At 41.6% G+C, this 13,819-nt stretch overlaps 1 protein-coding gene across 9 annotated transcripts in view; it reads left to right on the forward strand.

Annotated features, from left to right (window-relative positions):
* The window catches only part of PTPRT (protein tyrosine phosphatase receptor type T), a 446,868-nt gene that overhangs the window by 294,537 nt on the left and 138,512 nt on the right, over positions 1–13,819 (forward strand). For all 9 annotated transcript variants that reach the window (XM_032198172.1, XM_032198173.1, XM_032198174.1 and 6 more), the window contains exons 8-9: positions 997–1,293; positions 3,880–3,989. In XM_032198172.1, coding sequence (XP_032054063.1) covers positions 997–1,293; positions 3,880–3,989 — 407 coding nt within the window. The remainder of the gene's footprint in view (positions 1–996; positions 1,294–3,879; positions 3,990–13,819) is intronic.

A 13,819-nucleotide genomic window follows, 5' to 3' on the forward strand; every position in this document is an offset into this window, starting at 1 on the left:
CTGGAGAAGTGGGAGAAACACTAAATTGTGCTATAAATCAAGAAACTGTGAAATTATGTATTTTCTAATTACCTTGCTTAGATATATATTGATCAAAAAAGCAAACGAGCTGTACAAGCTGAAGAAATGTCAGATAAACTGTGACATGTGTAGTATTATTACCATCTGACATATCTCAAACACTGATTTTACTAACTCATCCTTCATTCTTTATATCTGCATGTCTAGCGATGCGTGCATTTATATTTTATGTAAAGGGCAGAGTCTGTAGTCAGAGCGTTTGAGTTATGCTGTTAAAAATAAATTAAGGAACAGCAGGTGAAAATGATTCTTACACATGAATATTCAAACTTTACCTCAGACAGATACTGTAGAAAGAATAATAAAGAGCAATGAAACTTTGTTGAGGCCAAGGCATTGATATGCTCTGAAATAAAACTTTTATTGGCACGAGGCTGAGATGACTTGGAAGACTCACGGAAGGAAGGGCACGGCCTGCTCGTAGGCCCCACTGCTGAAGTGTTTAAGGGTGCCTGCCAGGAGCTGAAAACTGGAGGGGCAGTGGGGCTGGGGCAGGCCGACAGCCCGCCCCACAATTCTCGTACTCGTGTACCAGATGACAAGTTTGTTCCTGCTCCTCTGACAGCCGTCTCCTGTGTATTTGCATCACTTAGGGCTGGATTTACCAAGCTATGGGTGGGGAGTTTTGTAAAAATGAAGGAAATGCAACATCCACGCTACTTAAATCGTGCTGCCACTGTTGGGTTCAGTGATGTTTCATGGGAATCGGAAGCCCGACCCCTGGTCAGTGCCCTTTGACAGGATTTCTAGTGAAAGCTCAGGAGCCAGAATCCATGAGTGGACTGGACATTAACCTCCTCGTGCACTTGCTCCTCCTCTCCAAAAAGAGGCATATGAATGGATGACTGATGACTTTTAAGGTTGAATTAATTTTTTTTCTTCAGTTATTTATTTTTGTTATTCTTTTCTCCACAGATCCTGTCCACGGACCACAAAATGTGGAAGTTGTCGACATCCGTTCCCGGCAGCTGACGTTGCAGTGGGAACCCTTTGGTTACGCCGTGACCCGCTGCCACAGCTACAATCTGACAGTCCAGTACCAGTATGTTTTTAACCAGCAGAAATTCGAGGCAGAGGAACTCATCCAGACTTCTTCCCACTACACTTTGCGAGGTCTTCGGCCCTTTATGACCATCAGGCTGAGGCTGGCCCTCTCTAACCCAGAGGGCAAAATGGAGAGTGAGGAGTTGGTTGTGCAGACTGAGGAGGATGGTAAGTTATGTCAGCTTCGCTTGCTTGGTTTTTGTGGGGACACAGTAATACTTTCAAGTCATAAAGAACAGCATAATCCCCTGTCCCACAAGACTTATAAACAGCTTCTCTGGACAGGATGTGTGTTACGCAAGTAAAATTTGTAGGTGTAAATAATTTCCATTTCACAGCAGTGTTCTTGAAAGGGCAGGGCTCCCTGAAGTGCCTGGAAATGACAAGCGCCAGTCTGAGCTGTTAGTGAACAGCAGTAGGTTTGCTTTCTATAGAAGTTGTATCCTGAACTACCCAGGGCCCCCATAGCAAGTTCCTTTATCGTATGGACAAATGTGATTCTGGCATTAGTTGCTTTTTTTCCTTGTGCCTTTACATCACAGTCCCCCAAAGAGTTATGATGTCTTCCTTTCTGGAGTATCTCTTTTCTTAATGCTGATCTTCTGGATGCAACATATAGCCTCGGATGCTAAGATCATTTGGTGCTAACTCTTCCGTTCCAGATACAAAAGAACAGTTTTCCAGAAGTACTGATGGAAAGCTTTAAAGTGTTATTATCCCATCTGAGCTATTTCTGACCAAGGACTCTCCTAGACTGCAAGCCTCCATTTTGTCTAATGTGTTAAAAAGGAATGTTCTTCCTCTGCCAGAGCCATAAGGAGTTGCTGTCCTAAGTTTCTGACAGCTGAAAGTGGCTCTAGCAGCCCAGTATATCATACAAGGGACATAAAAGGATGGCAGATCTTTCAGAAAAATGAACAGGGTTTTTATCAGACAGGCTTGGAAGTGTATTTAGTTATATTTCACAGCATTAAAATTTTGCTTTAGTAGGTGGATTTTTAGCTGGCCTTGTAGCCATAATGAAACATAAATCTTACATTGTACTTAACTGAGGAAATCAATCTATCATATTGATAAGGATGTGCAGCCCAGTAGGTCTTTATGCCAAGGTGCAATCTGGCTGCTGAGGTAGATGGAGCTTTGCTGTTATGGGGGCAAAGGAGAACACATACAATTCCTTGCTGTGTCTAATTATCCTTTGGCATTACAAACAAGATTCTGTCCTCAAACCCTCTTCATCCTCTGTATCTGATGGGCGGCTGGTAGATGGACAAGAGGTAGCGTGTAAATAAAATATAAGTACCCAGCACTACAGTCTTACAAATTAGAGGAGAGCACCTAAGGCCTCTAAAAGAGGGCATTGTACATCTCCTGCCTTGCCAATCTGTGTAATGCCTCAAGGTGTTATGTGCATCTCTGCTGCTCCCAGGTGGAGGGTATGAGCGGGGATGGGAGTCAGGAAGGCATGTGGTGAGGTAGGTGAAAGAGCTGGAGTTGCTCACTGAAACTAACTTCTGAAGGAGGCTGCACTGCCTACATTGTCAGTGATCTTTGCAGCATGTTGAAAGGGCAAATCCTGCTTCATTGTGTGTGTGCCTTTCTTCCAGCCCTGGAGGAGCATTTTGTTGATGCAGCAGGGTGTAGGCTTGTTAAAGGCCTGATGATGTTGAACGTGTTCTGGATAAAGCACGGTTCTATTGGACATGTCCGTGTGTGTTACTCCACGAGGTTGTTGAGGTCCAGAACAGGGAAAGGCTTAAAGAGAGAGGAGGCTGCCCATTACTTTGCTGCTTGACATTCTGGTGGTATTGTGGACATTTCTGTAATTTTAGAGTGATGATGGAATGGCCTGAGGAGTCTAACTCATGACAGAAAAGAGAAGATGGCATTTAAATGATCAGAAGGTTATATTCAAGCTCAGAGTAAAAGACCAGTATTTAATGTCGTCATTCCTTTACACCACCGGGACAGTCCTAGGTTATGTTCCCAGTTCAGTGGCTCACAGGACTTCTGGAAAAGCAGTGCAGCTGGGATGTAGCACTGCCAAATGGATCAGTGAGCACTACTGGTGTTCTCCTTTGGCCAGTTTGCTAACTTGTCTCAGTGCCTTCCTGCATTGTGCTGCATGGACATGCTCTGAGGTTTTCTAGTGGTGTGACAACACGTGTAAGCAGGACTATGGTCTACATGCATTGGGACTCTTCTCAGAGAAGTGCCAATGTTACTGCCTAAGTCATTGTCTGTACGTGAATCCTTATCTGCAGAATGTTAATTACTATTATTTTTACTAGTGCAAATAGCTATATTTGAGGCAAAGTTAAATTATTGAAGTTCTCTTTATTTAAAAGGTACCTTTTTGCATTTTTATATTTAAATAGAAAAATATGCACATACTGGAATGTTGTTAATTTGAGATAATAAAGTGCATAATTTGGGGGTAAAATCACACATTCATTGTGTGATGTCATGGAGTCAGGAAACAAATTATGTGTTTATGTAAGAAAGACACTTCCAGGTGATTGACTGGATAAACTAAGAAATTCACCTTCTGTAGTCTTTAGTTCCCTTTTAAGCACTCACTGATTTTCTGCTGTGCTGTGCTGGGATAAGGGCATACTGGAGCTAGCTTCATGTTTTCATGGATTCTGATTTTGTTCATCACTTAGCAGTTTTCTTACTTGATTCAGTGGAGCTGGTGGTAGCTTCTAACACAGTGTTGTGATTTTTTTTTTGTTGTTTTTAATCTTTCTGTAGTTCCTGGACCTGTTCCCTTGGAATCCATCCAGGGAGGACCTTTTGAAGAGAAGATCTATGTTCAGTGGAAGCCTCCAAATGAGACAAATGGCATCATTACACTCTATGAGGTGAGGAGAACAGATTGTTGTCAAGGAATACATGCCATAGGGCCCTTTTCATATGTGTGTAAGCCAATCGTGAGCTCTGAGAGATTTCAGAAGGTGCTAAAAGAAGCCTGATTAAAATAGATAAGAATCTTCAAGATAATCTGCTGCTGTCACTGAAAAAAATCCAGTTCAAGGCAGGTGGGGAAGGGGGAGGAATTCCGCACCAGTGTTTGTGGCAAAATGAGCCAAGAGATAATCCTTGACTAATGTAAGGAGTCACATTTTGTTGGTCAATGTTGGAGATACTTGGGAAAACTTGTGCGTATCACCTGCCTGGAACTAGAGTGAACCACTACAATTTTATGTTTTTTGAAGGTGTAGCAGGCTATCCTGTGTATACGTGTAAGGAATCATGTAATAAAGTGCTTGTTTTTATTCCCCTTCTGTATTTTTTAAGGAATTAATCTGAATAGAATCAGTTGCAAGTGCGTTATTTTTCTGGAAACAGAGGTGACCTATAATGGAACACATTTAAAGTAATCCCAGGCAAATGATGCAAAAATAACTCCTTTTAATTTTTAAAGAGGCAGTTTCCTGCTAAAATATTGCCTTGGGCTCAGCTCATTGAAAGAACTTCAGCAATCCAATAGCTTTTCTGGCTCAGCAGCTGCGTAGAGATACTTTAATGCCTCCAGGGGTAGTGATGCATCATGACTGTGCCTTTGCCCCTCAAGTCATATCATTGCTTGAGTCTCAGTGGAGGCACAAACAAATTTTTTCTTTTCTGATAATGACTCTACGCATATTTGACAGCTGAAGCCAAAGAGAAGTCAAGGTGAGTTCCATTTCTCCTCCTTTTCCTCCTCTCCAAAAGGATGAAAGTCCAGGTATTTAAAAGTACCAGGGGAAGTGCAGTGCCTGAAGTTTGCCAGGAAATGAAGCAATTCATACAGAACATTTCCATTCTCTGTGGCACACGGAGACAAGAGTGCTGATGTGAATGGAATTCATTAGCTGGAGACCAAAATACAGATGAGCAGTTACCCATCATCTGGAGAGATGGCCAGAGCATTTTCAGAGTAGTTGTCAAGCTGTTGAAGTCCATGTCACAAGCAAATATGAGCACCTGTTCCAAGTAGCAGGAGATTCTGGTTTTAAAATTGCTCGGTAAATAAAGCATAGGTCTTTGAACAGAAAAGTCTCATCCTGCCACCTGCAATTGAAGTTTAATCTTCCTAGAAATACTGAGAAACTTCTAGTACTGCCTGGTAGTTGCATCTTTTGTATTGTTTACTTAATCTCTAGCCCACTGTGGTTACTTTAACCTACAACTTAGTCTCTACTGGTATTAAGACTTCATGCCACGTGCCTAGGACCAATGTAATTCCTCACTGGTAATAACCTCTGAAGTGTTATTTTAGACAGTATCATCGTGGCCTTACGCTGCTTTAACAGAGTTCAGCTGACCTATTGGTTAAAGAGAAAGAAAAATCCAGTGGTTAGTCTGTGATAGGTTTTCAGTTCTCTCAGATATGTGTGGTCTGTAGTACTGATCCAGGTAGAAATAGAAGGCTTTAACTACGACAGAAAAAAAAAAGGAAAAAAAAGGTCAAACTATGAACCTGTGCAGTGCTACTTTAATGAGGTCTCTGTAGGGAGCACAGCTCCTGAAAACCAGTACTGGCAGCGCTACCCATCAGCAACAGGAGCAGGGAAACTTGGTGCTGCGCTAGCAGATCTGCAGCTATCTGGAAGCTCTGCAAGTGTTGCTGTCATTAGGGAGAAACAAGCCCAACAACCTACTAAAATTTATGAAGGAAAAATTCCCTCCAAGGTGCAGATCAAGAATTACCACTTTCTGACTTTGAGCTACATGTAGTGATGTCAGTACCCTTGGGAACAACTGGCTTGATTCACACAAAGGTATCCTGCAGGTGATGCTCTTTCAAATGCCCGTGGGCACAAACCCTCCTAATAAAAATACAAATAAAACTCTCTTCTCCCCCAAAGTAACTAATAGTTCTCTCCGTACAATGCTCTAACTGTATTTCATTGTGTTTTCTGCACTGTATTTTCTCTCTAGTTTTGTTTTTTCTTCTTTAAAAAAAAAAAAAAAAAAAGGTCTCTAAGCTTCCAATTGCTTCCAGATAAACAAACTGTCTATTCTACTTCCATCCCACTTGCTTTTCCTTGGGACAGATTTTCTCCTCGGATCCCTAATCATTCTTGCAGTTCCCTGCCAGACAGACTTCCATGTCACACACATTGCCAGTGCAGTTTGCACGCACACCGCTCACATGCCAACTGGGCTGAGATCCAGCAGCACAGTCTTCAGCAAGTCATTTGGCAGGCAGAATCACTAAGTTCATAATGACTGAATAGTTTCTGAAGAGCCTAAACAAAATGCAAGGACCTTAATGAACCTTTTTTTACTTATAGAAGAGTGCTCTGATTGATATCTATCCTTCACACTGCTATTGCAGTCTTAAATGCGCCTATAGCATTGCATTTCAAATGGGTTTAAAAAGCCCCCTGCATTCAGTGGAAGAGTTGTTTCACTGGGTACAGCCACAGCTGGACTTCTGAACACAGGAATCTTGTAGATCCCTAACTCAGTGTGTAATCGCGGTCTGTTCCTGGGGAGCAGAAAGCGCTTTCAAGGGAACGTGGAAAGCCTAGGGAACTGCAAGTCAGTTGATCTGCTTGCAGGAAGGATGAGGGTCTGAGCCATGCAGAAAGCCCAGCGATCATCCTAGGGATGCTGAGGGAGCACAACGAGGCAGTTAATGTAAGGAGCGTGTGCTGAGTTAGCAGGTGTCAGTCTGTCTGGCAGGTCAAGCAGCCCGTTAGGGAGATGCTGTTGAAAGCAAGCTGTGCAGCGGGGAGAAGCTGAAGAGCTCTAGCTAAAGCCAAGTCCCCAGGTAGCTTCAAGGTGTGGAGGTATGGATGGAGACAAGTAGATCAATCCGTGTTTAGAAACACAGCTAAACAATGCTAACGGGTTTTGCTGGCACACTGGTTCGGGTAGGAAGCTCTGCAGAGGTGTTTTTGCGTGTGCTGTTGTATAGAGGCGTTGTTACAGCTGTCTGGTAGTGAGCTGTGAGTGGCAGAATCTAACGGCTCTGTAATGAGCCCTGTCCCCCATTCAGTCTCCTGGCAGGCTGAAAGCACCACAACCTGTTGAATCCTTAACCGATCCTGTAAAAGCTGCTATGCTTTAAAACCCCGAATAAGCAAATGATGCTTATTGTGCTTATGCCCACGTGGGAGTTCAGCTTCAAAGCCTTTGTGTACAAAGACATGCAACAAAGATTTCTTTCTTTATCCTAAGTGTGTGTAAAGTCAAACCAGCATCAAACACTAGAAAGACCTATGCTGCCTCTGTAATGCAGGAACAAGCAATCCAATTCAAGGTCACGCACCAGCTTTGGCACTTAAATTTTCCTGCTTCTAGGTCCCGTGAGGTTGTCTCAGGCATTTGCTCCACAATCCAGCTTGAAGTGCTTCATGTACACAGGTGGACTCGGGTATTTGGTGCAAACTTGTATTAAGTCTATAAAGTATAAATAGACAAAACTTGTTTGTAACTGCATTTTGCTGTCTATGTGGGCAGCTGGGAGCTTACTGGTGCACTCAGTAAGCGACATTGGCTTTCACCATTGTGAGTATGTTCTGTGGGTGTAATCATTTTTTCCAAATTGTCAGTTTTCAGAATATTTCTTAAAAGGAGAAGGAAAAACAAATAATAATAGCAACAACAACAATACCTTAGCATTCCTCTATGAAATATCTGTGATGTTTCCTGGAGGGGGAGGCCTTGTTACAATGCATTACAATCCTAGAAGCATTTAAAGTGTGGCTCCGTGATATTCAGTTCCTTGGCTAGAAAAAATGACTCTCAGCCTGTTGAAGTCCTTACAAATGAGCCATGCCTAAAGGCAACATTTAAACAGTAAACTATCTTTTTAAATACTGCAAGGTGTAGTCTTGTAATCACTTATGTTCTCATCTTTACGATTATTAAGTCCCATGTGGGTTGCACATGGGGTCTTGGGAAAATAAGGATTGCATTTGCAGCTTCTAACTAGCTAGTTTTTTCGGTCACTGTTTTTGAAATGCTTCAAATCTCTAGATGCAAGGAATAATAATACAAAGGGCTTTCATAAACAATTTCAGCTCTTTAATAGGTTGTTTGGAGACTAGTTCCCCTAATCCCAGTGGATGTGAGTTTAAATCGCACATCAAAGGTTACAGATCCTCTGATTTTCCATGTGAAATTGCAGTCTGCCCTTCATCATCTCTCCAGCTGCCAATATGCTATTTCTTCTCAATCACTTCACTCACTTTTTCTCTGCAGGAGAGGTCGTTACATGCAAACCATCTCTTAAAGGGTCATGTATAGGGTCAATATTTGTGGGATGCACTGTCTGCGTTTACAGTAGAGTGGGAACAGATTGTTCCCAGCTTTGACCCCTGGAAGTGCATGCTTGCTGTAATACAAAGTACAATTTTGTGATGTGATAGCTACCCACTGCGTGGTTATGCTTGCATTTTTTCATAGCCCATTTTTAAGCTATTCATGAAACCTGATTTTTTTTTAATTTTTTTTATTTTTTAGAATAAAACCTTCCCTACTAAAAGGTGTAGCAAATAAAGTTTTCCTGGAAAAGATGAAAGGGTTGGGATCTGAACTTGGTTGAGTCGTTTGTTTGTTTATTTAAAGGATTTTTTTTTTTTTTGGTTAAGAGTGAAAAATGGTTCCCACAAGAAGAAAAGCAACAACCACAAAATCTTGCAACCGATTTATATGAAGGTCTACAGTCAAAACAGTAGAAAAATGACAATTCTCAGAAATTGCCTTCAGTGACAAGTGGCTTTGAATGTTCCCATGAAAATCAATCATGTTACAGCTTCTCAATTGCATTCTGTGGATGCATGATACTCCTGGGACTGAGCTTGCTCACTAAGTGTGCACTGAAGGAAGTCCATGCTACACACAGCTGGCTGCTGCATTTAGCTGAACATTAAGAGAACATTAAGGAGACACAGTTAAGTGCTCAAAACCCAGGAAATGATCAATTAAGGATTGTGTATTTGGTTGTAGTGTTATCACCCTTCTGTAAGGGCATTTGACAATGCAATCTTCCCACAACTGGATGTTATTCTATGTTCATCTGTAGCACTAATGGATTCCTTTGACACTAGCTTTAGATAGTGTCACGTGCTGCAGAATATTGTTTGTCCAGAGTCCATGAAAGTCAATTATATGAAGAATCAGTATTTTACTGCATCTGTGGTATGTTGAATAGAATCCCTTAATCTACAGTAGCAGTGAAACTGTGTGGCCATGCATAATCTGTTTAAGTCTGAAGCTCTGTCTGCTCTACAGTTGGCTGCTTCATCCTCTTGATTACGTGTAAGGAAAGCTGTGCAGGTACACAGCTAAAGTAGTTCTGTAGTTAACAGGTTTTGTGCAGGAAGAGGGCTGGACTGCCTGAACATGAATCATTTTTTGCATGGATGCTGACTTGTGTTTGCTGAGCGCTTGGTGGAAGGTTGGGCAGAGACTGCCAGAGTTCTGCTCCCCTCTGAGCCAGGATTCAGGCCAGAATCTGGAAAATGAATGGTGCTGATTGCACTGATCTATTCTCTCTTCTTGGTAACTGGGAAGGCCTGTAAACCAGAGCATTGCTCCCTTTCCTAGTGAGCGAGAAACTTCTGGTGAGGTCTGAGGGGAGCGTGAGCTCATGAGAAGTACCAGGCTCAGTCCAGTTGTTTGCCAGCAGAATCCCATAGAGAGTCTTTCCCACTTCCCACCATGCCCTCACATTGTTTAATGGACTAATACGGCTTTTAAGCTCCCCGTCAGACCTAGAATTTGAGCATGAGCCTGAGAGACCCCTTAGCCATGCTCTGGGATAATAGGACTTAAGCCTTACTGTATCTGTGTGATGCTTCCTGGGGCTGTTGTGCTCCTTACATCCCAGGAGGACGGCAGCAGGGAGGATGCAGCAGATGCAGGCTGCCCAAAGTCTGCCCGTGTGCTCAGGGGCTAACCCCTGTTGGACACAGCCTGGCCCATCCTTGTCACTGGGGTCCCTCTTCATCCTGTCCTAGTTAGCTTAACACAGCCTTAAAATCAAGGGCATGTTTAAAGGATTTCCTAGTTAGGGATATTTTCTTTTGGAATAAGCACCTTAAAGCACTTTTGAACAAATATCTTCAAATTGCATAGGATTCTTAATCAGGTGCTGCTCACCCATTGTTACTTGCAAGATACGCTTAACTCGGAAGCAGTTAATGATGCATTTTCAAATTGTATGGTTTCCAGTATGAGAATATGAGAGGCTTTTTTGAGAAACTCAGATGTCAGGGCTTTTTTTTAAATGTATGACAACCTCGAGGTAAATAGCATACTCGTGTTATAAATAGTATGAATCAACTGTTAAAAAAAAATTGCTTGATCAAGCTTTCCAGAAATGAAAGCATAATACAGTCCCCTGAGCACAACAATTTCTTTGATTACCTTTTTATTGTTCTTTTGAAGCCGATAGACTTACAGCAATATAAATCCAATGCAAATGAGAGAAGATGTTTGGCTAAAAAAAAAAGGAATTTTTAAGAAGGAACTGAATTATTTTACTGTGGATACTGGACTCATTCTAAGCCAAATGCTAAGAACAGAAAAAACATCACTTATTCTTTTTATAACGAAGCTGAAATTAAAAATATATATATCGTTTTGTAGGTTTGCGAGCATCTTCTTTTTGCCTTCCAATGCTTTATTTTTCTTTCTAGAAAAAAAAATAGTTTTGGTCTATTCTCCTTTCTTCTTTCAGACATGCTGTTTCCCTTTATTGCTCATCTAGGAAACCAGTTGGTTCTTAATCCCATTTCTTCCAGCTGGTCTTTTCAAGGGGCAGTTACCTATGCAGTTATGGCAATAGAAAGTCATTTAACAACTCCACGTTTGGATCTTTCAATATCTTGCTCACCAAAATATGGTAAATACCTTGAAAGCAAAGTCCAGATACAGATTTGTACTTGTTTCTGCGGTGGTTATTTCTCTTCCCTTTTGAGTACTGCTTGATGTAGAAAATAGGCAGTATTGAAAAATTCAGATTTAGCTTTCTTCTGTGAACTGGTGCAGCTGGAGAACTGTAAGAGATGAGAAGCCGGTCAAGGTGACGTTCTCATCACCTTCAAAGGGAGATGCCAGCATTATGGTTCCTTTGGGAAAATGAATGTTATTGCTGTCCCTGGTGCGTGTCTGTTAGACCCAGAGTTTTAACTATGATCCTGCTGTCCAGTGGACGGATTTCATTTTGGCTTTAGTTTCCTGTGTCCCACTGTCTTTACCAGCCTCTTCCCTCCTCCTTCTGCCCTCTCCATTCATCACTATTTTTCCTGCTTCCTCTTCTCCCTGGTGTCCAGGTGGTATCACTGACAGCAAGGCTCAGATGGTTTCCAGGAGGATTCTGGCAGCTGCAAGATTTTAGCACAAGGATTGTTTGGGTTCCTTGCTTCTCTTTGTTTCTAGTTCAACTGCTTTTGTCTGAAATTTTGTAAAGCAACTTAGAATGAGGCAGTCACTTAACTTGGAAAATAACTACAAACAGATAGTTTAATATTTGCATCACTAAAATATGTGGTCTTATGACCACAGTAGCGAGGAATAATATTTTATCAAAAAATGTGGTAAAAACACTTTATATGCACATGGTTCTTGCTTCTGTTAGGTTGTGGTGTGTAGCAAATGCCTACTCTAAGTGATGTTGCTGTTACTCCTTCGTGTTGGTTTGGGGTTTCATTCATTGCCCACAGCTTTCACTAAGGCAAGTGTAACATAGCAAACCAGCTATGAGGGAGATAAAGCAGTGCTTTCAGCATCAAGAACTAACTGAGCAAGAGTATGGGATTGAATAACCGCCTCGATGCTGCAGTCCTATCAAAGCAATTTCTACAGTTGTCATTTTCTGCTATTAAACTGAACAATGAGGCTCTCCAATAAAATCATATGAAATAACAGCTCATTAAAAACTCTCTTTAATATATAGCATGCTAATTAATGTCAGTGGGGTGCAAGCTTGAATGGCAGAATAGACTATAATGTTTAGAAAGTAGGTAAAATAAAAGAAGATATTTTATCATTAATGACCTTTTAGTAAACCTAATGAAATCCTTAATGGCCTGAATACATTACTGAGGTGCTCCCAATTGCTTTGTTACCTACTCCGTTCTTCCTTCCTTTCTCATAGACATTAAATTTAGTTTTATTTATAGAAAACAAAAAACATTAAAGTCCCAAGGAAATATGAATGGGAAGGAGAAGTCTGGGCAAAAAGGAGAACAGATGAGACTTCCCAGCCCTACTATCCCTGTTCCTGGTGAAGAGGAAGGCTGGGTATAGGACCATGTCATATCCTCTCTTGAACGCATGTTGTCCGTGTTTGTGTTCAGGTTTAATTGGCTGCCTGTTTGTGTGACTCACAGTAAACAGGCTGGGGAGCAAATGGACCTCTTTTGTTCGCAGGGTCTCCCTGGGTTAACCTCCACAGTTATTCCTAGAGCTGTAGTATGGTTTTCATCCTGCTGTACTACCCATGCTGTGCTTTTGCTGTACCTGAATTAAGGGGCTTTATTCTTTGGTGCTTTTTGCCCGTCACTTGTTGCCAGCCTTAAATATAACTTCCAAAAATGCCGTTTAACTTTCCCTTAACCTTCATTTAAAAAAAATAGTACACAAATGGGAGAACAAAAATCATTTGCTTCCTCCCATCTCCTGGATGAAATTTATTGGGATGGGGAGGGTCATAACTAACAACAATCGTCTGGCTTAAACTGAGTTTTAAAGTGGCAAATGTTCCCAGTCATCCAGTCATAAAATATATTCTTTAGTTCTGAAGTCCAGCGCTGGCAGAAGATTGTTCACTAACCCGCTTTTCCCTGTTCATTAGGAGATAACTTTCTTCAAATTATTTCTTTTGTGTAACACTTGGCACAATTAACTTTAGTCTTGTACCCCCAAATGTCTGAAACTTCCTGATAAGATTGAAACCAATGTCCATCCCAGCAGCAATCCGAATTCACCTGCAGTAGTAATTGTTCCTAAGAAGCATGAGCGGTTGGCAAGTCTTAGAAAAAAGAGCCCATGGCTTGCTGTGTAATCATGTTTCAATCAGCTTTAGAGAACCATGAAATTGATTGTCCCCCTGACATACCGTACACTTTGGAGCAGATACTGTGCGAGGCAAGTTAATTCCTTACTTGGCTCCAAGCACACAAAAGAGAGCTCTCTGCTTTCCCTCCATTCTTACAAACCAAGGAGGAAGGGAGCACAAATCACCTTGAAATCAGAATTTGAGAGCATAGCAACATCAGCCAGCCCTGTTTTGTTTTCCTAATCATCCAGTGAAAATCATGGTGGTTTAGGAGAAAGATGTCCGGGCTGTTGGCTGCATACAAGGGAGCCTGGATGAGTTTCAAAGCCAGTGGTGGGCATGACCAAAGAGGAATCAGAAAAGTCTGATAGAAGGAAGAGCTGAGTGAATGTCTCATTAATGTAGTGTCCTTGTTGTCCTCTTGGATACTGGAGTCAGCTTCTCTGTTCTTCTGGAGCTGAAAAAAAAGGGATGTGGGGTAGATACGGTCTTGAGGCAATGAAGAGTATTCCTTCTCAGATATCTGCAAAGAAGGTCTGGCACTGTCTTCAGAGAATTTAATTCTTGTTTCAAACTCCATCATTGCAGGACTATTTTGGTTTGTCAACAGAGGTGAAACCCAATTCAAAATGAATCCCAAATCCAACCCACCTATGAAAATTCTAGGAGCTCCTTCTTATCCTGAGTCCT

This window comes from Aythya fuligula, chromosome 16, assembly GCF_009819795.1.
Source record: "Aythya fuligula isolate bAytFul2 chromosome 16, bAytFul2.pri, whole genome shotgun sequence".
Taxonomy (NCBI): Eukaryota; Metazoa; Chordata; class Aves; order Anseriformes; family Anatidae; genus Aythya; species Aythya fuligula.